Genomic DNA, 25,992 nt, shown 5'->3' on the forward strand with positions numbered 1-25,992 from the left:
CGTGTGCCCAGGCCACACTCCTGCCTGCCAGCCAGGGGCAAGAGAGGAAATTACCTGCTTGGCTCTTTCTCTGCCTCCAGTGCAGGCCCTACTACCGGTTCCTGCCTTGCCCCCAGGGAGAGGAATGCTGTGCTGGGACCTGCATTTACACAACACCAGAGGCCTTGTCTGTGTGGTGGATGTCTTCTGCTCGCTGCCAAGGCAGGAGTTCAGACTCCACAGACAGCCTTAACTCTGACGCTTCTGCCTGCCCAGCCCTCGCTTGTCAGCCTAGAGCTCCCCCCACCCCACATCTCTCCTACCTTAATACTGTATATTTCCAGTGTGGACCACAGACCCCAGGTATCCCCTACCTTAACTCTTGACACCTCCCCAGACCAGCCAGTCTCCTTCTTCCTCTGCTAGCATACCAAATTGCTATTATCTGGCCCCACTTTGGGAGAGCACCCACTGGGGCTGAGAAACTCCAGCAGTTCCCAGCTCACAACACCCTGCCCCAGCCCCATTCCCACTGGGAGCTGGAAACAGCAGCTCACCCCCTGCCCTTCTAGTCTGTATAGACACCAGAATCCCCCTCCATGGACCATCTGCCTCCCACACTGCCTCACCTGTCAGCTTCGCACCCTCCTCCACCACGCGGGACGCTGAAAGCAAGCCGAGCCAGAACCCTGCAGTCCAACCCAGCAGAGCCCTTGCCTGGGCCCAGGCAGGAGTTCCCATCCTACAGGCTCTCTTACGATAGAGAGAAGTAGCCTAGACCAACCTCCCCCACTGAGTGTCAGCTGTCAGGTGAGCCCCAGGAAGGAGCATGTTTTAGGCTCTCCACTAGTGCCTTCTAGCAGATGCCAGATGACCACTTTGCGAAACCACCCCAGTAAGGCCACAGGCTCCCAAGGGGCACAGAGAACACCATGCCACTAACCCTGGGGCATTCGCAGCAAATGAGTGTGGGGTTTGTTTCCCCACTAGCTTCTCTGACCCAGCTGTGGTGACCAACACTTCCTTTTTTGGACCCAAGACTATGGCTCCATGTGCTGCCCCTTGGTACTTCCCTTGGCCTTCTGGATGGGCTTGTGGAGGAACAGGTCCCCTGGTGCTGGTGGAGGGAAGGCAGGCAGCAGTAGGGAAGGACACTGGGCAGGTACCGTCTTGGACAAAGCCTAGTTCCCCTTCAGGAAGTTGGTGGGAGCTGCTAGAGCCCAAGAACTCCCCTCTGGGAGTGGACCAGAGACTGCAGCCAGTTCAGACACAGGCTGGCTTCAAAGAAAAAGGTCTTGGGCCAGCTTTACTCGAGCATGGGGGAGCCACAGTGCTCCCCTCTGCTGAGTCTCAGGAGAAGGGCTGCAGGCAGTGCCACTCCTCATGCACTGAGGGCCAGCATCCTTCCCCTCACAGGGGAGAAGGAAGCTCCTGCTCTGTACTGCCTATAGCACCACTCTCCCTGTGGGGCACATCCCCCAGGCAGCTTCTACACCAAGCCCAGTGCCTCTCACAGACATACTGACTCCTGTACCCCAGCTGCCATTTTTGGCTTTTCAAAAAAATGGCCAGTCCCCCACTCCTAAACTAAACCCTACTTGCTCCTTCCCCTCAGTAAGCCCAACCCATCACCAAAAATCTCCTTCCACCTTTCAAACCATGTGATCTCTGGTAGACTGTGCAAAGCCCCTGCACTAGGGAAGAGACCCCTAATCTTCCACCTCCTGCCCCATGCCACCATATTGCAGAGCCACCTTGGGATACCTCAACAAGCTCAGGTATCCTGGGGGCCAAGCAAGCAGACTACACACAAGTGCACACCTCACACAACAGAAGGAGATGGAGAAAGAAATGTAAAAGTGTCTTTTAATATAAATATAGATACATTTGAATGAACCCAGACCACAGACACTGTCACGCCAGCTAGAGATAGGCAGACCTGGGACACATGGTTCCTATTCCATGGTTAAGTCAACTAAAGAACCTGTGAATGGCAATAAAAACCCAGAACACGACAGCAGTGTTAACTGAAAGGAAACTGCTTGCTCTAGCCCGGCCCTGTCCTAGTGCGGGCTGGGAAGCCACCCACACAGCTTGTCCCTCTGAGGGAGACTATGTCATGCTGCCAACAACTGAGCTGACAGACGCAGGGAACCAGGTCGCTGCTTGGAGGTAAGCCCTCATGCTGGAGCAATCAAGAGGAACAGTGGGAGCCCTTGGGGGCACGCTCCCACCCCACTACCTACTCTGGGCACTGTTACAACACACACTAGTAGGAACTATAGTATCCAGGGCTTTCTCCTAGGTAGGGACTTATACCTGGGCTGCAGCCCCTTTGCCCCAGTCCTGCCCAAATCTGTGAGCAGGGCTGTGAAACCTGCTGCTGCCACATCAAGGCCCGAGGTGCCTCTGCAAAACCAGTAGGATGGGCACGACTCCTACAAGCTCAGCCTAACAGTGCCTGGCCTAATCAGCTTGTGGGCATGTGGATGCTTTCAGACAGCTAACTTGGGTCCTGGTAGCAGTCGGATTAGCCCAGCACAGAGCTCAAAGGGGGCTGCAAAACCTACCTGAGAGGTAGGGAAAGTTAGCCTGCACTGAGCTGAGGGCTCCTAGGTACATTGCTACTGGCATCTAGGCTGAATCATTTAAAGCTGGTACAATATGTCTGCACTGTGCTGCAGCCTACAAGCTAATAGCCCCAAATAGCAGGCTCCATGTTGGGGGTAGGAAGGAAACAGCAAATGCCTCGAGGGAAAGTGAGAGCAAAACTCCGTGTCTTGCTGCAGAGTCTGGCTTTGAGACATGCAGAGCATCAGCCCTTCCATCTTACCTATGGGACTCATCAGCACTTCGCACCTCTGAAAGCCAGAAGCCCAGAACCCGGGGTAAGGTGTCTGCAAATGGTATGCCTAGGTATTGCTCCAAACTGATTTGTGAAAATGCCTGCTAGCAGTGTGCCTGTATCAAGACAGCCCTTATAACCACATACATGTGACAACCCTTGAGCTGGACATATGCACCAGCACTGCGAGGACCAGAGCTGGCTGTGCACAGGGGTTTGCTATGCCTTGTATCACAACTTAGGGAGCAGCACTCCAACTCAGGGCACACAGGCACTCAGGACTGTCTCTGCAGGGCTGCTCCATCATCTCTGGAGGGTGGAGACAATTGCCATGGCACCCAGGTAACTGGGATGACGGGAGAGGACAGTCCCCTTTATCATGCAGCTGCCCTTAGTGAACAAGGGAACACAGACTACATGGTAGGAAGCAGGAAGGTATCAAAGGGGAAAGAGCAACTGGACATCACTCTGGAAGGCATTGGTAGCTCCAGGGGGAGGTCTGTATTCTCAACATCCTTGTCATAGCCCCTTGCAGGGCTCAGGCCCCATTGGCTTTTCTATGGAGGAAGCTCTGGGGCAAGGAAGGCTGAACTGCGGTAGCAGGATCAGGGGCAGCAGGTCTCCAGAGAGCCCTGCGCAAACCCTATCTCTGAAGATTCAGTGGAAGGTAGGCCTGGGGGTGGCAGAAACAGGGAAGTTTGAGGTGCAGGGGTGAAAGGGGTGGAAGTGTGGGGAAAGGCTTATTGGACAGCATTGAAAGGGTCCAGAGGAGGGCCACTCACATGATCAGGGGGCAGCAGGGCAGGCCCTATGAGGAGAGGCTACGGGACCTGAACCTGTTCAACCTACACAAGAGAAGGCTGCGGGGGGATCTTGTGGCCTGTTACAAACTAGTCAGGGGGGACCAGCAGGCATTTGGGGAGTCCCTGTTCCCCCAAGCACTACCAGGAGTGACAAGGAATAATGGTCACAAGCTGGCAGAGGGTAGATTCAGACTAGACATCAGGAGGCACTGCTTCACAGTCAGGGCGGCTAAGACCTGGAACCAACTTCCAAGAGAAGTGGTGCTGGCTCCTACCCTGGGGGTCTTTAAGGGGAGGCTACATGAACTCCTTGCTGGGGTCGTTTGACCCCAGCGCTCTTTCCTGCCATGGCAGGGGTCAGACTTGATGATCTGTCAAGGTCCCTTCCAACCCTACAAACTATGAAACTATGATCAGGCCAGTTCTCTGTGGGAGCTCCATGAACACAAGGCTGAGGGAGGCTCAGCACTCAGACTCCACATCACCCCAAAAAACAAGAAAATTACTGGGAATACAGAACCTCAGGCCCCATCCTTATTTGCCTCAGGGGACCCAGTGTCCCTGCCACCAAAGGAACCTTGCCCCAAAGCCACTAACACAGCCTGGAATGGGCTGGGGAATGCCCCATGGGCGGCAGGGAGTGGTGCCTCCACTCTTCGCTGTGCTGGATGTTCAGACTTTAAGTTTGATCTATTTTGCAGAGATGGCTCTTGGCCTGGGAAGCAGCCCCCACTAAACCAGGAGTCTGTGCTGTGGTGGGTTCTGGCAGGGAAGTGCCTGGACCAAGGGGCTTCCATGCTGCTCCCTTGCTAGACAAAGGGTGCCAGCAGTGACGTCAGTGCCAGGAGAGGTAGGCTGGCCAGGAGCCCAGGCTGGGGGAGCTGGGCTGAGCCCCGCAGGGTCTCCTTGTTAGTCTCATCTGTATCCGAGCCCCTGGCACTGCTGGACAGCTTGGTCCGCGAGCTGCACAGGTCATACAGGTTTCCCTGGAACTGGATCTTCCTGGACTTCTGGCGCAGCGACTCCCAGATGGCAGCGGCCTCCTCAGGGCAGCTGGACAGGACCCCAGTGGCGCAGGTGTGAAAGTCATCCCAGGACCTGTAAGCAGTGAGAGGGAGGGGTCAGAGCCTTGACAGCTGGCAGAGGACACTGGCATCAGGCAAGCTGGTCTCCTATAGACCATAGATCCCAGCCACACCTGCTGGATCCAATCCGCTAGCAAAGAACTTTTGCCCAAAACCATCTCAGCCTTGCTGTACAGAGAACCCCTCACATATGAGGGCTATTTCCTGCTGGTGGGTGAACCTGAGAGACAAGTGAGCAAGGCAGCCCTCTCCCATCAGCCATGGACTCCCTCAGGGTCAGCAGCTCCTCCTGGCACAGGGTCCCTCTCACAGCAAGACCCTGCTGCCTCCTGGCCTACCCCTCATTCATAGCCCATCCCAAAGACAGACTGGGAGACAGAGGGCAGAGTCCACATCCTTTCCCATTGGCTCGGCCCCCTGATCCCTAGCTTGAAAGGCTCAACTACCTCCCATTGTGGTCCCAGCCTGCCACATCACCTCCAGTTCAAGGGACCAGCTCCCAGGACCTCCCAGGACACCATCCCAGATGCTCCACGGCCGCCCTCCCCAGAGCTGGAGGTTGTCCTCACCAGTTATGGCTTGGTTGGGAGAGCTGCCTTAATTGGTCTCTGGCAGTGGGCTAATTATCTGTGCTGATGGACAGAGCATACCAGCCTGGGCTCTGCACCTGAACATGACTATACTGCTTCCTGCCTTGGAGTAGCCAGCAGCAGTACAGCTGTGTTTATACAGCACCAGGTGGTGTCATGTTGCAATGCCTCAGCATGTGGGGCCAAATGCTGCCTGGCTCTGTAGGAACATTCAGAGAGGGCATCTTCCTTATTGCCATGGGCACTTCTCTGAGGCAGCCCTGCTACACTCACCTGCAGATGGTGTCCAGCTCCTGCACCTCCTGCCCGCTGTCCTCCTGCTGCCTCTGAACACTCTGGGCCATGCTGTCCCCCAGGCTGATCAGGCACCCGGCAAAGCCTTTGTAGATGGTATCGCATCCCCTCCCAGCCATGCTCACTGGCTCCTCAGCCACAGCTGCACAGAAAACAGGAGAGTCACTGCATAGTCCCCCCACACCCCTAACTCTAAGCCCCATCTCTGGGCAGGGGTGCAGCAGGGCACCAGTGCCCTATGTCTCATTCTGGACTTTGTCCTTCCTTCTAGGACAATCAGGCCAGTTCAGAAAGCTGCATGTGAACCCCATTGTGAAGCCGTCTTCCATCTGCTGGGCTCAGGGCAGGGCACCTGCATTCTGTTTGGTGCAGGGGCTGCTGGAAATACCCTCCCATTGCCAACTTGTTGGGTGCCCCACTCTAGATATCACTGCCATTGTTGCCATCTTCCATGCCAGAAATAATGGCTGCATTGCAGTGATAGATAACTCTCCACTGAGCTGCGGGAAGACCATTCTCTATACAAGGCTACAGCCCCTGGAGCCCCATCATAGCCTGGGGTGGGGGGGAGCATCACCAATGCTCCAAGGAAGCTGGTGCTATTGTGCGAGCTTCAAGCTCTCAGACAAGCAGCAGGTAGCTGGTGAGGGGAAGGGCGGATGGGACACTGCCACAGTGACATTAGGTAGCAGACACAAGCTACACCCTCCATCCATGCTGTGCTGCTCCCAACTAGCCCTCTCGTGCCGTTCCAGGGGGTGCATCTGGGGAAGGAATCAGCTTCAAACAAGCTGCCCAAGTGTCTGGGGCTTGATCTGCTCCCTTGACACAGCCCCCCCCAAACCCCCAAACAAACAAACAATGAACTGAGCACAAGGCCTCAGAGCTTAATTGCACTCCCCTGAGCCTCCTGCGACAGGGCCCGGAGGGCGCAGGCAGGGTCCCCAGCATTGAGCTGGCACCACGCGGCAGGTGGCCAGAACGTTTCTCTCCATTTCCTGGTTGCTCTGAGCAACCAAAGGGACACACAACAGTCAGCCGCCTTTCTCCCTCCGCACCCCCGCCTGGCCCAGTGTTCCCAGCTCTCCACTGAGGCCCAGGCACTGTTGGCAGCTGCAGTGGTCTCAGCCTCAGCTTCCCAAACAAAGCCACTCTTCAAAGGAAAGTGATTCTAGTGTCCCCCGTGGGCCTGGCCCATGCTCAGTCCTGAGAAGAACCAGTCACTCACCCTGCACCATCTGGCAGCCCTGCAGCCTGTTCCTCCACAGAACAAGGACAGCCTGGGGCTGCCGAAGCAAAGAGGCCGCCACAGCATCACACGTACCACTGCAGGGGTTGGGATTAATAGAAAATGGAGTCTGTGCTAAGGCTGCTGGAAACAGCCCCTGTGGCTCTCTCCAGCATCCACATCCAAGCCACTTTCACAGAGCTCCTGTGAGCCAACAAGAAGCACATGGCACCCACCCACTCTTGTTCTACACAGGCCAACCCCTGGAGGGAAGGAGGGAAGCCACCCTGAGGGCACACCCTGCTGCTGCTGTCTCACTCCCTTAGGGAGGCTTCATGGCCTCATTCCTGGGTCTGGTGCATGTGGAAAGGAAACAGACATGCAGAGCTGTGCAGGGCACCTGCAGACCGACTCGTAAGCTCAGTGCCTCGGGCAGGGGAGTGGCAGGAAGAAATCAACCACAGCAGGGGGGGGGTAAGAAGAAACAAAGCCTTACCTGCCTGGGCTGTCTGCACCCTGAAAGCAGCTGATACCGCTGTCACTGCTGGTGCTGTAGCAGAATGGGTTTGGGTAGCAGCAGCCTTGGGGCAAGGGCTCCCTGGGAGCCACACCTGGTGCCCTGTTTGCCACCCCCACTACCAAATGCTATTGGGCACAGGGTGCATCTGCTCTGACAAAATCTCCCAGAGGTGGGGTGGGGGGAGGAGTGCCGTTCTGCTCATCCCACTTAACCCCCAACCCCTAGGTGCACTGCTGGACATGAAGCTCCTACAGCCAGCAGTACAAAACTGCCCCTGCCATGGCAAAGACTTCATGAGGATTCTGGTGTCCCCTCACAGTTGGCACCCACAGCTAGTGCTCCATTTGCTTCCCCCCCCCAGTTATGCTACCACTTGCAGAAGCATTGTGGAAGTGGTAAAGAGGTGTCCTTAGTGTCAGCCCTAACTCCTGGACATGACTCAGCTAGGACATCAGGCTCCTGCCCAGACCCCAGCAGCAACAGACATAGGGTCATTACAGTAGAGCCAGAAAAAGGGCAAAAAATCCAGGGCTGCCCCTCCTGCCCCAGTGAGCCTGTCAGCCATCCTGATGCAGTTGTTCCCAGTGATAAAGCACCATCTGACTTTTGCCAGATGCTGAAGTCAACAGCTTAATACAGCATGTCCCTGCCAAGGTGGGAGGTGTAACTAGATGGTGTAGAGGCCCCTCCTGGCAATCTGGGATGTGGCCCTGAGTGTCTGTCACTGCCCTAACCTTTGTGCTGGCTCACTGGGCCCCAGTCTGGCACTCAGGCTGCCCCTTGCCTTGCAGAGCCATGTTCCAGGACACACATTCCCTAATGAATCATCCTCCACCACACAGTTGTTGGGGGCCTGCAGGCCATGCCTATCCCTTGCCTTTGAGGGCACTGTCATGTACTGCAGCAGCCTGCCCTAACTTTGACAATGGCTTAACAAGACTCTATGCTACTGGCATGTAAGGCATGGGCATGGCTACAAGTGATGGAAAAGAGAAAGTTCAGGCTGGTAGCTACCCTGGCTATGCAATGCCCAGCACCTTCCCAGTCACTGTGCCAACAGATAGTGCCAGTGCTCCTCCAGGGGGCTGGGGCAGGAACACAGCCTTGTTACCCCATCCCGCTCCATTCCAGGGCCCAAGGCTCAGCAGCATGACCAAAACCAAACCAAGAGGAAAAGGCAACAGAATAAATCCACAGCACTTAGGCACCTGCATGGGAGGTGAAGCAGAACAAACAACCCTGAAGCACCTGGACAGGAGAAACCCCACAGGAGGAATGGGATCACACAGGCAACTCGCAACAGAAACCAACCAGCAAAACGACAAGCCAAGCATTAGGAAACAATTTCTAGCAGGGGAGCACCACAGGGCTGTGGGCAAGGCTCCCCAAAGGAAGTCACGGGACTGTCAACCCTGCCTTGAGTAAGGAGCCCCCAGAGCTGTCCAAGGCGGGGAGCAGAGCCCATTTCTCCCTGCTGCCCTCAAGTTTCTGGGATTTAATTTAAAGAGAAAGGTTCTGTCCAAAGAGCTCAGCCTAGAACTTGTGACTTGAGCTGCCAGGTGGCCTGAGGCTGCTTCCACCACAAACACATGCTCTGCAGCCTGAAAAATGCTGCTCCTGACTGCCTGCCTGCAGGAAAAGGTAGTACTTCCACCAAGCCTTCTGCCCTCTAGCCCTGGTTTGAAGCCTCTGCCCTCTCCTGCCCCAGTTATTCCAGCATGAGCCACATTTCTGGGCCCTGCATCTTCAGGCTGGAAGTGCGGGCAAAATGGCAGCTCCCACAGGGATACCTGGCACCATTTAAACCCCTGGAGATGAAATGGGCTGGCAGAGACTGCCGAGCAGAGCTGGGCTCAATGGGCAGCCTAGCTTAGGCTACCACCACCCATTTCACTAATTGCCCATCCTGGTAATCCCCACCACTTCCTTTTAGCAGCTGGCAGGGCCCCCAATGCCACAGCCAGACTCCAAGCGCTCTGGAGATTTGGGGGAACCTTAACAGTCTTCAGGCAGCAGCTACAAAGCAGCCTCTTCGAAACTGAGCTGGCAGGATCCATGCTGAGGCAAACCCAGCTGGGAGCTGCTCTTTCTACATCACACAAGCAGTATAAAGTCGGGAAGTGGATCAGCCCCAGGTAGGGCTGTGCCACACAGTGCTGGCTTTGAAACACACTGTGGAGTGCTCTGTGCTGGCAAGGAAGAAGCCCATGAATATTTTAAGGAAGCTCCCCCAATTTAATCTGATCAAACACATCAATAGCAGCCCACACAGCCTGCCCTTGCACACAACGCGGCAGGGGAGAACACCGAGATGGAGCAGAAGCCACAAGACCTCTGAGCACTCAAATTTAGGGGTTGTCCTGGCTTTCCACCAAGTCTAAGACACCAGCAGTGGCTTTGGAAGTGGCTAACCTGGGTTCAATTCCTGGTCCAGACACCACACAACACTTAGGAAAACATCCCTTTTTGGTTGAGATGTGCCAACAACAGAGACCTTGCCCCAACCCCAGCCCCAGCCCCTCATCACCCACACTGCTAAAACATGCCCCTTGTTTCTAGTCTGATTTGGGTTTGTCTTATTTTAAACCTTTGGATTTTCTTGGGTCTTTGCCCATGCCCCTCCACCCTCCTCCTCCAGGACCCTCATACTCTCCAATCTGGTGAAAGGGTCCTATAACAGGGCACAGGGGCCATTTTTAGCCTGCTCCTTTCCCGGAAGCAGCTGCGTGGCTGACTAGTGCCCTTGAGGATGGTAGCACACATGGGTGCACCTCTTTAGCTCCTGGCAAAGCTGGTACTGTTACATGGAGCCCATGGGGGCTCGGGACAGCATGTAAACAGCCTTACATCAGCAGCCTCAGGAGGGCTGGCAATGACACAACACTTTCTCAATCTGGGCACCCAGTTCCAGGTCCTCCGTTTGCCCACACCCTGGGACCCGGGAGCAAAGAGGGAGCCAGTCAGAGTCTGACCAGTATGTCTGGTGCTGGTCCCTGGAGGGAAGCCTAGTAGCAGGAAGCACATGCCTGTGATGAGGATCAGCAAGGGGAAAAGGAGGAAGGAAGGGTCCAGATTGGACAGCAGGATTTGTCTCCCACCCAGAAGTATAATTAGCAGCAGGTGGCCAGGGCACAAGCCCCAAGTGTTGAGGTAAAAGGGGCACCAGTGATGGGAGTTGGAGCAGCACTGGGGGCAGGGATGAGGCCAGCTCAAGGGTGGGAGCTACCAAATTTCATGCTGCCATCATCCAGTGGCAATGAGATTTGGGGGCACTGGGCCATGGAGGAAGCTGTAGGGGACATTGTCAGCAGCTGGGGGGACAGTGTCATGCTGACACTTCCCCCCGGCAGCAATGGTATCTCTCTTAGCACTACTGGGGTTTGCAGCCAGGATGCAAATCTCATCAGTTACACTTCTGCTCCCACCAGTGAGATCAGGATACGCAACTGTCTCCCAAGGAAGCAGCCCCAGGGCCTGGAGTCTCCTAGGGAGCCCGTCCACTCTCCACACTTAGGAAGGTCTGGACGTGAGTCCTGCAAGGGCCTGGTCTTTCTGGGGCTGACAAGCAGGCAGCAACAGAGTAGGAGCATAGAAACCTGAAGGAGGCACCATCAGTGCTAGACAATTAGAGAAGGTCTCAGCAGCCCCCAGAGCAGTTCCCCCGACTCTGGCTGCTGAGAAACCCCAGTGCACTCCCAGCTCCACCCACAGACCTCGGGCAGCTGCAGGAGCTGGCCCACAGGGTTGCTGCCCAAAGGAATGGCTCTAAGCCTTGCTGCCAGCTGCTGAAGTGATTCATCATCATCAAGCAGCACTGCCTGGGCACCAGGGGCTGCTCCTTTGGGGAGAAAAAAAAATTCCAGTACCAATGGTTGGAGCTGACCCCAGGCCTGGGAAACCTGTTCTTCCCCCGGCACTGTTTGTTTAGCTGCAGTGAGCATCTCCCTCCCCAGGGGAGCCCAAGGACCTGGCACCAGCACATATCTTCTAGGAACAGCACTGGGCTGTGGGAGAGGTGTCTGTGAGACCAGCTGGTGTAAAGCAGGCCACATTCGAGCCTGGCCATGAGAGGCTATGGAAAGCAGCACTTCCAGCGTGGATTACACCCCAATGTCCTTCAGGACCAATGGAGTCAGGTGGCCAGGGCATGGCACCATCCAACCCCACCCTGCCTGCAGGCCCCCACCCAGCAGCTGTAAGTACTCTTCATGATGCAGGTGCAGGTGCAAGGGTCTGACTGACATATCTTCTTCTTCTCATTCATGAGGGCTCTGAACACCTCCTGGACACCAGCGGGGGCCATGTTCTGCACCTCAGGACCCTGCTGGGCTGCACCAGAGGAGTGGCAGCTCCGCTGTTTGGCTCTTGCTGGGGTGACGTGTGTCTCACACCACCTGGGACAAGCTTCCATCTTCTATATTCATTCTTAGCATATCAGAGTCCATCAGCTCCCAAGAAGCACCATCCCACCAGAGCTCTGCCCTCCCACCTCTCAGTTGGACTCTTTGCAAACAGAATTCCCAGAAGGCATTTGAGAGAGACCTGAGCCACCCCACTGGAAAGCTTGGTGCCCCCAGGGACTGCACCCCTCAGATGCCACAGGCAAGCTGAGACCACCCCCTTGGAGCAGAGGTGTAACCGATGAGATCTGCATCCTGGCTGCAAACCCCATTAGTGCTAAGAGAGATATCTCTAACCATCTACCACAGCACTGTGGGGCCTCTTGCAGTGCTGGGAAATGGAGGTCAGCACTGATACAGAGAGAGGAGCCTTTTTCCTGAAAGTGCTCTGTGATCTCCAAGCCAAAGATAACCCAGAGCAAAGAAACAGGGAAGGGAAATTTAGGAACTGAAGGACAGACAGCACCTGAAGAGGGTTGGGGTTAATTTGCACCCCGTTCAAGGAAGAGTGGTGCTCAGGTAGTGGTCCCAGCTGCAGATATGATAACTACCTCATGAAGACTAGAGTCAGGGACTGCCAGAGCTAGAAGCACGTGCTGGAGTTAGAAAGCCGAGGCTTGGAAGCTGGGAGTTGCAACAATATAAATATCTTCCACAGAGCAGCAAAGAGAAGGACCCAACTCCCTTTCCCCCTAGACATGGCAAAACCATCAACCAGTGATTCAGTCTCACAGCAACATGAGCTAGCATTTCAGGAACACTGGTCTCATGGCACTGAAGTTTCGATCCAGAAAGCTGTGGAACAGCAGCCAACATTGTGGGATGTCATTTCATTCTCCCCAGCAGAGCAGAGAGGCATGTGAGGGACAGTACATTCAGCCTTTGCACAGGGACATGGCACTGGATCACTGGCAAGCTGATTACGGATGACACTGCATCCAGGCTAGATTTGTCAGTGCCTGGTCCTGCAAGAGTGCCAGGCAGAGAGCTCCCTGGCTCACTGGAAGGGCAGGGGGCAAAAGAAGAGTTAAAGATAACTTTTGAAGCCCAAGGGAATTAAGCCTGGAGAGGCACCTGGGGAAGCATTCTGTTAGTTGTTTTGGTAGTGATGCACAGGTGGGAATGCTTTTCCTGGACACACAGACCTGCATGTATCAATGACTATAGGTACTGGCAACAAACTGGAGAAGTAGAGCTCTCCTATTTTTTATCCCCGAGAACTGAGTGGCTTGGGCATTCAACTGAGAAGCCAGAGGCCTAGGCTCTAAGCCCATCCCCTCACTCAACATGATTTGAACCTGGATCTCTTCAACTTCTCAGCAGTGCTCGAACCCCCACATCACAAATCAGGCTTTGCAAAGTCCTTTCATGTTTACCATAGTCAACAGGAAAAATAAATGGTTGGTGAGCAGTGCATTGGAGCGAAGATTCTGTGCCACCGGGACGAAGGCTCCAGGGTCCAACCTGTGGCAGGGTGGCCAGAGCACTATGCCAGGAAGTCAAAAAGACCTGAGGTCAGACCCCTCTCTGGGTGAGGGAGGACCTGGAACCTACTTGTAGGTGTTACTACATGAGCATAGCTTACAATACATGCCCAATCTGTATGCATATGTAGTTGTCTAGATACGCAGGCTTGTGTGTCCAGGAACAGCATTCCTACGTATGCATAAGTTCCAAAAATACCATGTAGGCAACCAAAACAAGCCACTTAGACACCCAGGATGCCACCTTTGGGGCTTGAACAGACTGAAGCATTAGTACCATAACCAAGGACTACAGGTGAATACAAGGGCTGTGCAGTGGTATTAAAGTGCAGGCATGCCCCCATGGGCCAGGTATGGAAGTTCAAGGAAATAAGAAAGCAGGGGAACATCTGTAACAGCAAGATGAGCCCAGGGTGGGGAGCCCAGGATACACAAAACAACAGCAAGACTCCTCTCTCCTTTATGGGATGAGAGTTCAGGTGACCTGTCCCCCCCTGATCTCCTAACTAGCTCCTAACTCACCCAGCTTGGACCCCTGGGCCCTGTGATTCCACCCTGAGCAGTCAGTAAGGCAAGCCCAGCAAGCTACCTGCAGAAGCCCTGCCTGCTGAGAGCATATCCAGCTCATGCTGTATGCCAGCTGTCCCAGCACAGCCAGTGACCTGCAAAGCTGGTTATGGAGTGTTAATTAGTCAAATGAAACCAAATATCAAGTCAAGGACTCCCCACTCAGTCCAGTTGGGATAAAGGAGCCAATAAACAGCTCTCAGGCAATGCTGTGCTACTCTTGCTCATCTCTCTGGAGAGTGGGGAGCATGACCAGAATTGCAGCCTGGAACCGAACAATCCCTTCTCCCACCCATGAGCCCAGGAACAAGGGAGCAGTGCAAAACAGAGGTGGGGGACAGGGGGTGGGGGTTGCTGCCCACATGCAGGGGGAGGAAATTGCTGTGTGCTGGGGAGCCTTCCCTTCTGCACTAAATCCCAGAGACATGCCACATTCAGATGCTGCTGTGAGAGGTTAACAAACAGAGGCTGAATGCAAGGGGCTAGTAGTATAACTAAGGGAGATACCCAAAGCAGCAGCCCTGGGTGCCAGCTTCGGGGGAATGCAAAAATAACAGCTGCCAAAACTACCAGCTGGCAGCACAGCAGTTGTCACTGCCCCATGTACTGCTGCTTCCCAGGGCACTGAGCTGTCCTGTTATACCTCTGCCCAGGGCAGGAAGGGGTGGAATCTCAACACATCTGAAAAAGAGTGTGAACAAGCCAATTTAAGTTCCCAGACAGAGACTATAGGAAGGTGAAGGAACCCCATCAGCACTGCAGAACAACACCCCCCACCCCAAAACTGGTCATGCACATCCAAGAAATTCAGAGTCAAGGTTAAAAATCTCGAGAGAAACCCAAACAGGCTAAGGAACATTGAGGCAGACAGAAAGAAAACCTTGGCCCTGCCAGGTCGTGATTTTTTTAAATCACAATTAAAGTTTGTGACTTGCTCTCTTTGAAGCATGCCAGGATGTTACCATATCTTTAAACGGAAGCTAATCATCCAGATTAAGAGTGGTGAGGACAAGGATCTTTGTATGTCTTCAGGAAGGGAGTTGCAGAACTATCCAAAAGTATAGAAAAGAGGGTAGCCACTGGCAACTGAGGGAAATAGCTATTGGGTGAATTGACCTTCCCTAGACATTTAGCAGTAATGAGTGGGGTAGAGGGTTCTTAGTTTGCTGGAAGGTAGCATGTTCTGAAGATAGGCTGGCATCCAGTGACCCGACTCTTCACAAACCTGGCTTCTCTTCTAGCTATTAGCACTGAATTCACTAGGGAGCTGTTTCTAATCTTTACTGCGGCAACTGTGGACGTTGTGATCAATAGTGCAAACAGAGGATTATTGTCTGGTGATTACCAGTCAATGTATGAATTTATCTTTCTTAACCTGCCTGCAGTTGAAATATGTGGTAGGAAACAAGTGGGGACTGCAATAATGAAAACAGGTAATTCCTTTAATGGGAAATGCAGCTACAACCAGGAGTCCTTGAGTAGCACAATAGGGAGGATTTGTGCTCATCTCAGAGGGCAGAAGTCATTTTCTTTGAATTCTTCAAAATCATGCATGCTTTTGAAACAGTTTTTATTAGTGAAGTAGAAGCAGAACATAAGTAAGATGGATGATCCTGCAAGTGACACTTCTGTTTCTGGAATCAAAATGTGACTGTGCAAAGTTATAAGCTTTGTTCCAGAGCTTTCAGGAGCTCTTCTGCCCCAAGCTTCACCAGGAGCCACCCATCTGTGCTTTTCAGACCCCCACTGGCCAAGATCATTCCACTAAACTGAAACAGACAGACAACCTAAGAAAGCTGGAGCTGTTTATTCCACCCACCACCTCCCGTGCAGCAAAAGACAACTTAAAGTGAGTCAAGCACTTTACACTGGATATTTTCCTCCAGACAGTCCTGAAGTCACTAATGGATGCTCAAAATGATTAACTGGGAAAAAACATTAAAAGAACAACTAAGAGAACCAACACTGATATCGCTGCAAGATGGTTGCTGGAAGTTGGACCTAATAATGGCTACAAGCACCCCACTCAGGGAATGATGCCATCCCACTTATTGTTATTGATTCTACATCTGAAAGGAAAGATACAGCACTTTGTGTCGCAGATGCTGAAGATGCCACCCGGGAGTGTGGAGAATAGGACACCAGATCTTGGTAATTTGCTCAGACAATGAAAATAAGGAGAAAGAGTCTGAAAGAGTCTGAAGGATGTATGCGTGAGCACTCAGACTTCTACCAACTTCACTGAAAACACAGCCATGGCAAAGTACTGTTGGGCACCGTGGAAGGTCAGAAGTTCTCTCTCTCCCACTACCGGCTGTACAGCTGATTGACTGAGGCAGTAGCTGGATGCCCCCACCTTGCTAATCACACTGCATGCAACTCTATGGAAAGCTGTCTCTGGGCATAGACACAAGACGCATTACTGCTGGGTCACCGATATCAGTTTTGCGTGTCAGGATACCGAGTGGATGGATGACCAGTTATCCTGAGGTAACTGCCACAATAGGGGCTATTATGGCTCTTCATCAGGGAAACAGGTAACAGCCTGTTTGCATTGCTCAAACATCTACCCCAGGACAATAGTGTGTACATGGGCTACCTTCACCAATACAATTTTTCACCATTGTAATTTTACTGTTTTTACTAGAGTAACTCTACCAGAGTACTTCAGCCAATTGCACTAGCGTGAGGCTGTGTACGTGCCTCCTCCTTTTAGACCAGTATAAAGGGAGAAGATCACATTCTACACAAACAGGTTGTAGATCCAGACCGGCTATGTTTACAGCCATCCTGCACTGTTTGCAGGTTGCACTAGGCCCAAGAGCAGAGGTCACAAGGAGAGACCAGGCCAGAAAGATGACAAAACTCTGCTCAATTCCGTCCTTCTCTCTTAGCATTTACAGGTCCAGATTTGGCATCCCAGACCTGTCAGTGACGGAGGCTGGATCATCAGTATGAAACAACAGGACAGAAATCAAACCGAGAAGTTTGCAGTACCTAAAACAGACCTGCCTACCCCGTCTAGTTCATTCAGTGTTAGTCAATGCCAAAATCTAATCAGGTGGGGACACTGTGACAGTGCAGAAGGTAGACGCTAGAGAGCAGGAGGAGTCCTGGCCATGCCAGCTGCTTGGCTGTCATGTTCCTGGACTCCCTTTCAGCACTGCGTGATTCCCCTTGTAGACAGGACATATGCCTCTCAGCTTCTGAGGGGCAAAGAACTGCCAAAGTTAGAGAAGTAAGGCTGCCATGTATAGCACAGTATATCTTATTTCCCTGGATCTTTTCCAATGCTCTGGGGTCTCCCTGCCTCCTCCCCATTCAGGCTGGGGAAGTCGCAACAAAACTATGGGGAGATTGGGAAGGGGAATGGGTGCAACCCATGTGCACAGGACAACAGGAGGGAAGCAACTCTGCCTCTTATCCCACAAGGAATTATATTCCAAATTCCAGCAAATACAGCCTGGTTCTGACAGTGCCCCAGGGAGCTGAACTCAGAAGCAAATATACAAAGCAGGACTCCCAGGGGCCAGGGGAGGTGACAAGGCGGCCACAGCTCATTGCCCTGCCACCTGGGACCTGCAGTCAGCGAGGCATGTGCTGGACTAGTGACAGCTTGGTGCTCTATGAGCAAGATGTCTAAGCCAGACAAGAAGAGAGCAGCCCCTGCAAGCTGCACTCACTGTCTGCTTCTTCCAGTCTCCAGGAGCCAGAGAAACCATCCAGCCCCTAACTCATCCACCTCTATCCTGCCCTGCTACCAGGAGCTCTGGATACTGTACAGCATCTCCCCTGCTAGAAAACATAAATAGTGAATAATTAACCCTGCTCCCCTTACACTGGGAAAGTCCTGAATTATCCACTAAGGAGCCCAAATCCAGTCTTTCAAAGGCAGCAGGCTCCCAACCCTGTTCCTCTCAGAAATATCCTGAAAGCAGCTGGCACTCGCCTATTAGCTCCACATTGCCCTCTGTCTTTGGAAAGACTTCCTGGACACTGCGGGAAGGAAAAGGAGAAATCGCATGTTGTTTAGATGAATAAACAACATTGGCTTGGAAGTAAACCACGCTCTTCCCTGGCCCATACACCTACAAAAAGACCAGGAGCATCCAGAGATTGCAGGAGGATTGTGTGAAGTAAAACTCACAGGAGTCAGGCCAACCCGTGGCTCCCTGACATACAGCCCCCGCCCCAACCCTGTGCACCACCATCCAGCAGGCTGGAAGGGGAGTCCTCTCCCCAGGGCTGGCTGAGTGTCTGAGGTTAGGCAACGGCCCCAGGTGGCTCTGGAGAGTGCCAGGCCACAGGGGAAAAAAGAAATTTCTGGGGTAACTCAGATGCTTTGGTACTGCACAGGTCTGAGCTGTTGCTGCTGCCAGTTCCTTGAGCAATGCCATGGTGAGGACTTGCTTTGCTTTCATAGAGGCTTAGGAAATGGTGCAGATTCCCCTTCCCACAAAGCCAGAAATCCATCTCCTCATCTTTACCCTAAGATCAGGCACACTGGCCTCTGCTCTGCCCCACATCTCTCCTCTACCTGCAGACTGACTCCAGGTGCCCTCAGCATCAGGGCAAGGCCAACCTCTGAGCTGTTCCCCCCTCCTTAACCAAGCCATAGTCTGTCTCTTAGCTCAGATCTTCTTCCCTTACCAACTGTGGGCAGAAAGGAGCCCTCACACAGGCTCAAACTACTGGTTCATCAAAGCCAATATCCTTGCCTCTAGCCAACCCTGCACCTCTCTGTTTATGCATTCCCCATCCACAGCCCCACCAAGTCCCAGGATTTCCTCGTCCTAGCCAAACTAGTGATCTACCTGACCAGAAAGGAGGCTCTGGCCAGGACGGCCTCTGGGGACTGCAGGGCTGTTTTTCTGTCCCTGGTCCATTCACATCTTCTGGCAGTTTCACTGGGCAGTGTCCTCTGGCTCCTTGGACTCATTAGGGGACCAGTGGGCACTGTCTGATGTAATCTGCTCAGTGTTCCCCGTTGGAGCACTTGTTTTAAACAGGTTTAAAACTCCTGTTTTCTCTTTAGCTGTCCCCCAAACTCAGTTGATGCATACCGAATAGCGCCCCCCCCACCCCCATTTGGGGAGGGGAGGGGCTAGCCATTGCTCTGGGCATAAGGCCCACATTCCTCTTGTATATCAAATAGACCTGCCTCTAGCTGTGACCTCCCCCTACTTTAGAGGAATGCACAAAGATCCACAGTGCACCTGGCCAACCAAATAGCTGAGGAGGCAAGAGGACCCCTCTTGAGCAAGGCAAGCAGTCACCTGGCACCCTGAACCCGCTCTGCACAGCACCCTGCTCTCAACAGGCTCTGTCCCTCTGCAGAGACTCACTCACTGCACAGGCAGGGCGCTCTTTGGTGGTCACCCCACAGCACTGTGCCCCTTACATTGGTCTGGGATGCTGGGCATGTGTTCTAGCCCCTGCAAGGCTACAGAATCTCACCCAGGTGCCTCCATGTACCACTGAGTCAGGACAATCAGACACACAATGCTGCCCATGGGCTGCCCGCTCCTCCTCCCTACAGCATCATACTCTGGACAGCCTAACCTCACCCCTGGCCCAAGAAAGAGATTCCCTGAATCCAAGCAGCTCAGAGCATTTATACCTGCAGATGCCAGTGGCATCCAAGCAAGTGACCATCTTTCCTTGCATCTCAGGGAGAGGAATTCTCTTCCAGAGTCTGGATCCTTTCCAGCCATCTGGCCCCCAACCACCTTTCTCACAGGAAAGGCCAAGATGTCACACAATGCACAAGAGAGCCCTGAGAATTGCACCTCATGTGGGAAGAATATGAAAAAAAAGCATCAAAGGATAGAGAATAGCCCCATTGTTCAGGGAAAAGACCTGGGCATTTCTGGTCTCTTTAAAAAGTAAAGAAACCAAGGTGCTGCTTTTAGCCAGTGCACAGCTCTGTGCAAAGATCCTGGGGCAGGAGCACCGCAGAACGGAGATGGAAGGGCAGTACTGGGAGGTGCAGAGATGGGAAGAATCAATGCAAAGAAAAGAAAACTACAACGTAACCGTTTAAAGAGAAACTACAGAAAGGAGAGAGAGAGTGTGTGCGCGCACGTGTACACTGGCTGGGGGATGTAATCCTGCCTCCCTGCATGCTGTTCTGGCTCTGCTCACACGCACACAGTTGGAGATGGGTTTCTCCTGCTCTCTCTCCTCCCCCAGGGCTGCCTGCAGCCCATATGACCATTTGCTGAATGAATTGTGACGCGCCGTTTACCTTGAGCTGCAGCTCTCAGACTGCTGGGCAGCTTCCCACTGCCAGGAAACTCCCAGATAAATTACTTGGCCAGGAAAAAGGCAGAAAATACTTGGCAAGTGCTAGAGGCATTAAGGTGTCCCCCCCCCCAACTTGAGAGGCTGCCCTCCCCACTTGCCCTCAGCCCTCCCCCTCAGCCCCGAGACACTTGGTATTTTTATTTGTATTTTTTTAATGTGCTTACTCAGAATAAGACATCCCAAATGTCCAACAAATAATCCAGCCTGATAAGATCTGCTTACTGCCAGCTACAGCAATCTGCCCTAGCACATCCGCGCCTGTCTCAGGATGCCTGCATCAGCACAGAGGGGTCACAAAAGGTGAAGTTTGACATAACCAGCAAAGAGGGGAGAGACCCGAGGCAGACCTCCTCACTGGGGCAGCAGGGAAGTGGATCTCCTTCCCTGTCCAAACTTTGCAGGCAGCAGAAAGTGCTCCACAGCTACAACTCCCAGCTCGGGCAATGCCATCTCCCCCCGGCCGCCGTGAGCCCGGCTGGGGCACCCGCGGGGACGGTGGAGGGGAAACCGGGCTTGTCTGTGGAGGCCAGGCGGCCTGGCCCGGAGCCAACAAACAGCAAAGGCCCCCCCCCGGAGCGGGCGCGGGGAGCAGGGCTGCTCGTCCGCACCAGGCTCGAACCGAGAGGAAACCTCACACGCCCGGATGCGGAGCCACCCCGGTCCCCCGGAAAGCGGCCCTTCCCCGCGGGGCGCCGCCCCCCGCTCGGGCTGGGTCTCGCCTACGCGGAGCCTCGTGGTCCCGGTGCCCGCCCGCGCCCTCTCCCTCTCCCTCTGCCGGCACGTGGCGCGGAGCCGTGGCCGAGCCCGAGCCCCGCTGCCCCCCAGCCGCTGGGACCCCCCGCCCCGGCTCCCGCAGCGGGACACTGTCCGGCCGGCGGGGACGCACATGCGGCCGGGCACGACACACTCACCCCAGCGGAGCAGCAGCAGCAGCAGCGGCGCGGCGCAGCCCGGCAGCCTCCAGCGGGCGCAGCCCATGGCGCCGCCACCACCAGCCGAGTGCCGCGAGCGCCCGCCGCGCTGGTTGCGCCCGGCGCCGGTGCCGCCCCGCCCCGCCCCGCCCCCGCGGCCCTGCCCGAGCCCCCGGCCCCGCGGGGGGGGGGGACAGGCGCCCGCTGCTGTCCCGCGCGGCTCTCGGCTCTGCTGCGGGGGGGGGGGCTGAAGCCTCAGAGCAGCCCCTGGCTCGGGGGACGGGGACGAGCGGGGGGGGCGATGGGCCCCTAAGGGGCCTCCTGGGCCGGTTCTCCAGGGTCACAGGCAGTCTCTGCCCCACGGGTCCCCAGCCCGGGGCACAAGGCCCGCCCCTGCCCGCACGCAAGGGGGGGTCAAGGCAGGGGAGGCGAGGGCACTGCCAGTAGCCCCGACCGTAGGGGCAAAGGGTAGGGTGAGCACCCGTCCCGTTTTAACCACCCGTCCCAGCCACCGTATCAGCTTGTGGCAGCTCTGCCCCATGCTCAGCAGCGATACAGGGACTGTGGTGAAATAAGGGGTGCTGGTCTTCCAGCATCTCCCCCCCTCCCCTTCTCCAACGCGCTCAACTGAGACTGGAGCTGGCAGAGCAGACAGCTGCATGCCCGAGGGGCTAGGGAGCAGGGCACCGCACTTTGAGACTCAGGAAGTCTCACCCCTGCCGGGGAAGTTATTGGTTAATAGCGACTCAGAAGAGCCGAGGAAAAGGAGCATGACCAACAATAGGGAGGGAGGAAACCCCCCCTTGCCCCTCTGACCTAGGGGGAAACGCCTTCCTGGTGCCAGAACTGGAGACCCGTGTGATGCTGAGCAGAGAGAACAACTCTAACCAAGAACCTCCGGGTTTCAGGAGTTCCAGCAGGAGCAACCACATATGCCAACCTTAGCTGAGACCAACCCAACGCTTCACAGGAAAGGGACCCACTTCCCCTACCCTGGCAGCACTGAGAGAAAGAATAATCCTTTGTTGGTCCCAAATGGCAACTAGCAAAAGCCCAGAGAGCAGACTACAGGAGAGCAATCCCTGTGCCCCAGCCTGGGGGTTGCAAATACACAGTTCACATATCACACACACCATACCGCCTCCCCGCCACCCCGAGATTTACAAATCTTGTCAGAATTTCCCATCTACTTTACTCAGATGGCCACAAAATGGTTGCAGACTTGTGCCACCAAGCATCTTAGGTTGAAAAGAAACTTCTCCCTCCCTGTTCACCCCATGAATGTACTTGTACAGGGAGATCATATCCCCTCTCTGTCTGGTTCTAAAATAAACAAGCCAAGATCCCTTAATCTTCTCCATAAAGGCAAGGTCCCCACTCCTTTAATCATCTCAGTGGCCTTTCTTTGCACCTGTTCCAGTTTAAATTAAATCTTAAAAAAAAAACCAAACAAGTGACCAGACCTGGACACTTGTGTGCTAAATAGGGTCTCATGTCATCAATGACTTTGCTTCTAGCAAAGCTCAGCTATCAAGGGAATTGGTTAAACTTCAACCGTCTGGACCCCAAGAAGAAAAATTAAGGCTTCTCTGACATTTTACACCCTGCAGACATCCCAAGGTACTTGTACCACTTTGAATTAGACCATGGCAGTGAAGGAAACAGTGTGCAAAGCCCTGGCTTGCTCCTTAAGCAGCACTCTGGCATTTTTAGCTCCAACCTACAGACACAAGAGGTATTTCTGAGTATTCCCATCTAACAGGTTCTTATGTTGCCGTGTTGGAAGCAGATACCAAATGAACTCAAACTCCATGCTCTCCCCTTTCAATTAGATGATATCCCTAGAGGACTCTGTCGCCCCTATGATTCCTTTAACCAGAGACCCCCCAAGGATTGATATGGCCCCTCATCTGATTTGGTATCAAGTGAACTTTTAATAGTAATTCCTAAATTATTACAAGTACTCTTCCTTGCAATACGACCTGGCAAGCATTTCATTCAGGCATTACAGCAGTCTGATGGTACTGGCCTCAGATCCTCTGCTGGGTGTGCGGGATGTTAGTTTCTTGTTACTCAAAGCAAGAAGTCTAAGGTTGCTCCTGTGTCCCCAGGGTAGCAACACAGAACACACACAGTCTCGTTGTTTGTCCACTACTATTGTAACTTTCTCATCTCAAACTGTCTAATCCTCAAGTTTCTTACCTCATCTTTTTAGATAAGGTACTCCCAAATCCTATTCTGTTTTTGGTTTTCTTTCCTTCTAGGGAAACTACTGTACCTGGTTGGCCCACCATACCAATCATAGCACTCATTTTGCCCAGTGCCCTATAAGGCATTCTGTACAATGTAATTGCTTTGTTCCAGGAAGGCCTAAAGTTATACTAAGAGCCTGAGCTTAACTCAGTTTGCCCGCTACAAACTCCAGACACTATTGTAAGAGATGGACAGGATATGGAGAACTTCAGAAAGGAAGGATAAGAGAATAGTGGGTACCAGCAACAAAGAAATGTGGGGGACAAACTGCAAACAATGGGTCAGTAAAAGCCATATCTCCCTCTTCCTAGGAGAGTGCTCAATGAGATTAGACAAGACTGGGAAGGCCACCTCAGACCCAGTTGGAGATGCATGCCAAGTCTGCTCAGAACACTTCTGAGGGATTGGGCTGCTCAGGGGACCACAGGCACCACCCTCCCTGGCTTCCAGATCCCAGCCAGGTTTGGCTGGAGCCAGGCTCCCAGCTGTTCAGGCCAGGACAGTCCAGGGCATGCACAGAAGCATGGCTGCAGGCACTGAGGGAGCTTTCAGGTCTGGCAGCAAGGTGCCTGGCAAATTTAGATGCCTTCAGGGTTAGGTAGCTGCTGAGTGGCTGGCTTTGAATTGCAATTCAGGATTCATACAGAGCCTATGCACCTAACTTATTTTGGGTTCTTACCCTGGATGACCAGGCAACACTGCCTTGGGTGGGGGTGGGGCAGGCAGGAGATGAGTTACTAGCCCATCTCAAGGGCTGTCAGGTTCTGTGCCTGCAGCCCTAGCATTTACATCTAAACTGTACTCATAGAATCATAGAAAGTTACAGGTGGGAGGGACCTCAGGAGGTCATCTCGTCCAACCACCTGTTCAAAGCAGAACCATCCCCAACTAGATCATCCCAGCCAAAGCTTTGTCTAGCCAGGTTTTGAAAACCTTCAAGAATGGAGCTTCTACCACTTCTCTGGGTAACATGTTCCAGTGTTTTCTACCCTCCTAGTGAGAAAATTCTTCCTATTATCTAACCTAAACTTCCCTTGCTGCAACTTGAGACCATTGCTGCTCCTTGTCATCTGACACCACTGAGAACAGTCTAGCCCCATCCTCTTTCAAATCCCCCTTCAGGTAGCTTGAAGGCTGCTAGTAAATCCCTTCTCAGGCTTCTCTTCTCTAAACTAAATAAGCCCAGTTCCCCATCTTTCCTCATTATTCATGTCACCCAGCCCCCTCACCATTTGTCACCCTCTGCTGGACTCAATTTGTCCACATCCTTTCTGTAGTGGGGGCCCACAACAGAACACAGTACTCCAAATGTGGCCTCACCAGTGCTAAACAGAAGGGAATAATCACTTCCCTTGACCTAGTGGCAACACACCTACCAATGCAGCCCCGTATGCCATCAGCCGCTTTGGCAACAAGGCCACAGTTGGCTTGTATTCAGCTTATTGTCCACTATAACCCCCATGTCCTTTTCTGCAGAGCTGCTGCCCAGCCAGTCAGCCCCCAGCCTGTACTGGTGCATGGGATTATTCCATCCCAAGTGCAGGACTTGGCACTTGTCCTTGTTGAACCTCATGAGATTCCTTTTGGCCCAATCCTCTGATTTGTCTAAGTCACTCTGAAAACTTGTTTGATTTATTGGACTACAAAACTCCCAGAGCAGCTGCCCCAGCCTATAGCTACAGCTGAGTCTTGGCTGTCCTGGAGGCCTAACACAGCCTGGAGCAACTGGCTCTGTCCCAGTTGCAGAAGTAGTAACGCTCACACTCAACATCATTCTAAATAGGAGGCAGGAAGTCTTCCAGAGGGGAGAGGCTGATCATGCCAGACAGAGGTCCCTGTGCCAGGGCTTTGTTTCTCCAAGCTCCCTGCACAAGCTCAGGATTCACACGAAGCAAGGAGAGTTCTTGCATGGAGTTCCTGCAAACTCCAGTCCATTCCTGCAATACAGCACAGCTCTTCATAGCTTAGTCTCAATGAGGAAGTAGCACCTAAACCCAATTTCAACTCATCCTTCACATGGTAGCAAGTCTGGCCTCAGTTTGACTTTTTCCTCAGGCAGACACAGAGTAACAGAGCAATGTGTTCCAACCAGCCAGCTAAATTAAGTTAGGAGATGTCAGTCTACTCACATTGGGACAATTGACAGTTGAGGGGTGTGGTCAACTACAGACAACTGTCCTCTGCCAAAGGGAGTTTGCACAATACAGGACAACACATCCCTTTTTGTTTGTGATTTACTAGAATCCATTTTTCAAATCCTATTGCTAAGCCTAATGGGCTCTAGGCTCTTTGCACCTGGAGGAGATGCTGACCTCCCACCCCTGTCTCAACTCAGCGTTCAGGGGCTAAAGACAGGTCAGCACCAAAGAACAGCAAGACTCGTTCTACAGCAAGAGCCTCTTCTAATGAAGATAAGTGTGGAGTAGCTGCCCCTTTCTGCTGATGGTGAACTCTGAAACAGGAACAAGCTTCTCAGCTCCCTTGAGAGGAATGGTATTATCCACTTGCCAGGAACAGATATAAATCAGGCAGGTCAGAGCTAATCAAGGGTAACTCAGAGGCAGAGAGATGAGGAAGAGAAGAGAACCCAGATGTTCAGACCTCCACTACACACCCGCCCAGAGATCTCAATGTGGTTTCTCCTTGGCTCTTCCATCCCACTAGAGGGAGCGGGCCTGTTCTAGGTGACCTCACAGCCCTGAGGAGAACAGAGGCAGCACCCACAGG

General features: G+C 53.4%; 1 protein-coding gene across 1 annotated transcript; it reads right to left on the minus strand.

The window, feature by feature from the left end:
- Window positions 1-1,827: 1,827 nt before the first annotated feature.
- Window positions 1,828-21,151, minus strand: NRN1L (neuritin 1 like). Its single transcript, XM_006278096.4, has 3 exons — window positions 21,013-21,151; window positions 5,576-5,738; window positions 1,828-4,725 (listed from the first exon to the last, which is right to left on the minus strand). Exons 1-3 carry the CDS (start codon window positions 21,077-21,079, stop codon window positions 4,437-4,439), a joined length of 519 nt encoding a protein of 172 aa, XP_006278158.1. The 5' UTR covers window positions 21,080-21,151; the 3' UTR covers window positions 1,828-4,436.
- Between the last annotated feature and the right edge of the window lie 4,841 nt (window positions 21,152-25,992).

This window comes from Alligator mississippiensis, chromosome 10 (genome assembly GCF_030867095.1).
Source record: "Alligator mississippiensis isolate rAllMis1 chromosome 10, rAllMis1, whole genome shotgun sequence".
NCBI lineage: Eukaryota > Metazoa > Chordata > Crocodylia > Alligatoridae > Alligator > Alligator mississippiensis.

What these genes read in the sequence shown, in the direction of transcription:
- NRN1L (XM_006278096.4), bottom strand. Translation starts at nt 21,079, where the DNA reads ATGGGCTGCGCCCGCTGGAGGCTGCCGGGCTGCGCCGCGCCGCTGCTG. An exon ending in GCTGCTGCTGCTCCGCTGGG is followed by an intron (nt 5,739 to 21,012) that starts GTGAGTGTGTCG and finishes TTTTCTGTGCAG; the next exon opens with CTGTGGCTGAGGAGCCAGTG. An exon ending in GAGCTGGACACCATCTGCAG is followed by an intron (nt 4,726 to 5,575) that starts GTGAGTGTAGCA and finishes CACTGCTTACAG; the next exon opens with GTCCTGGGATGACTTTCACA.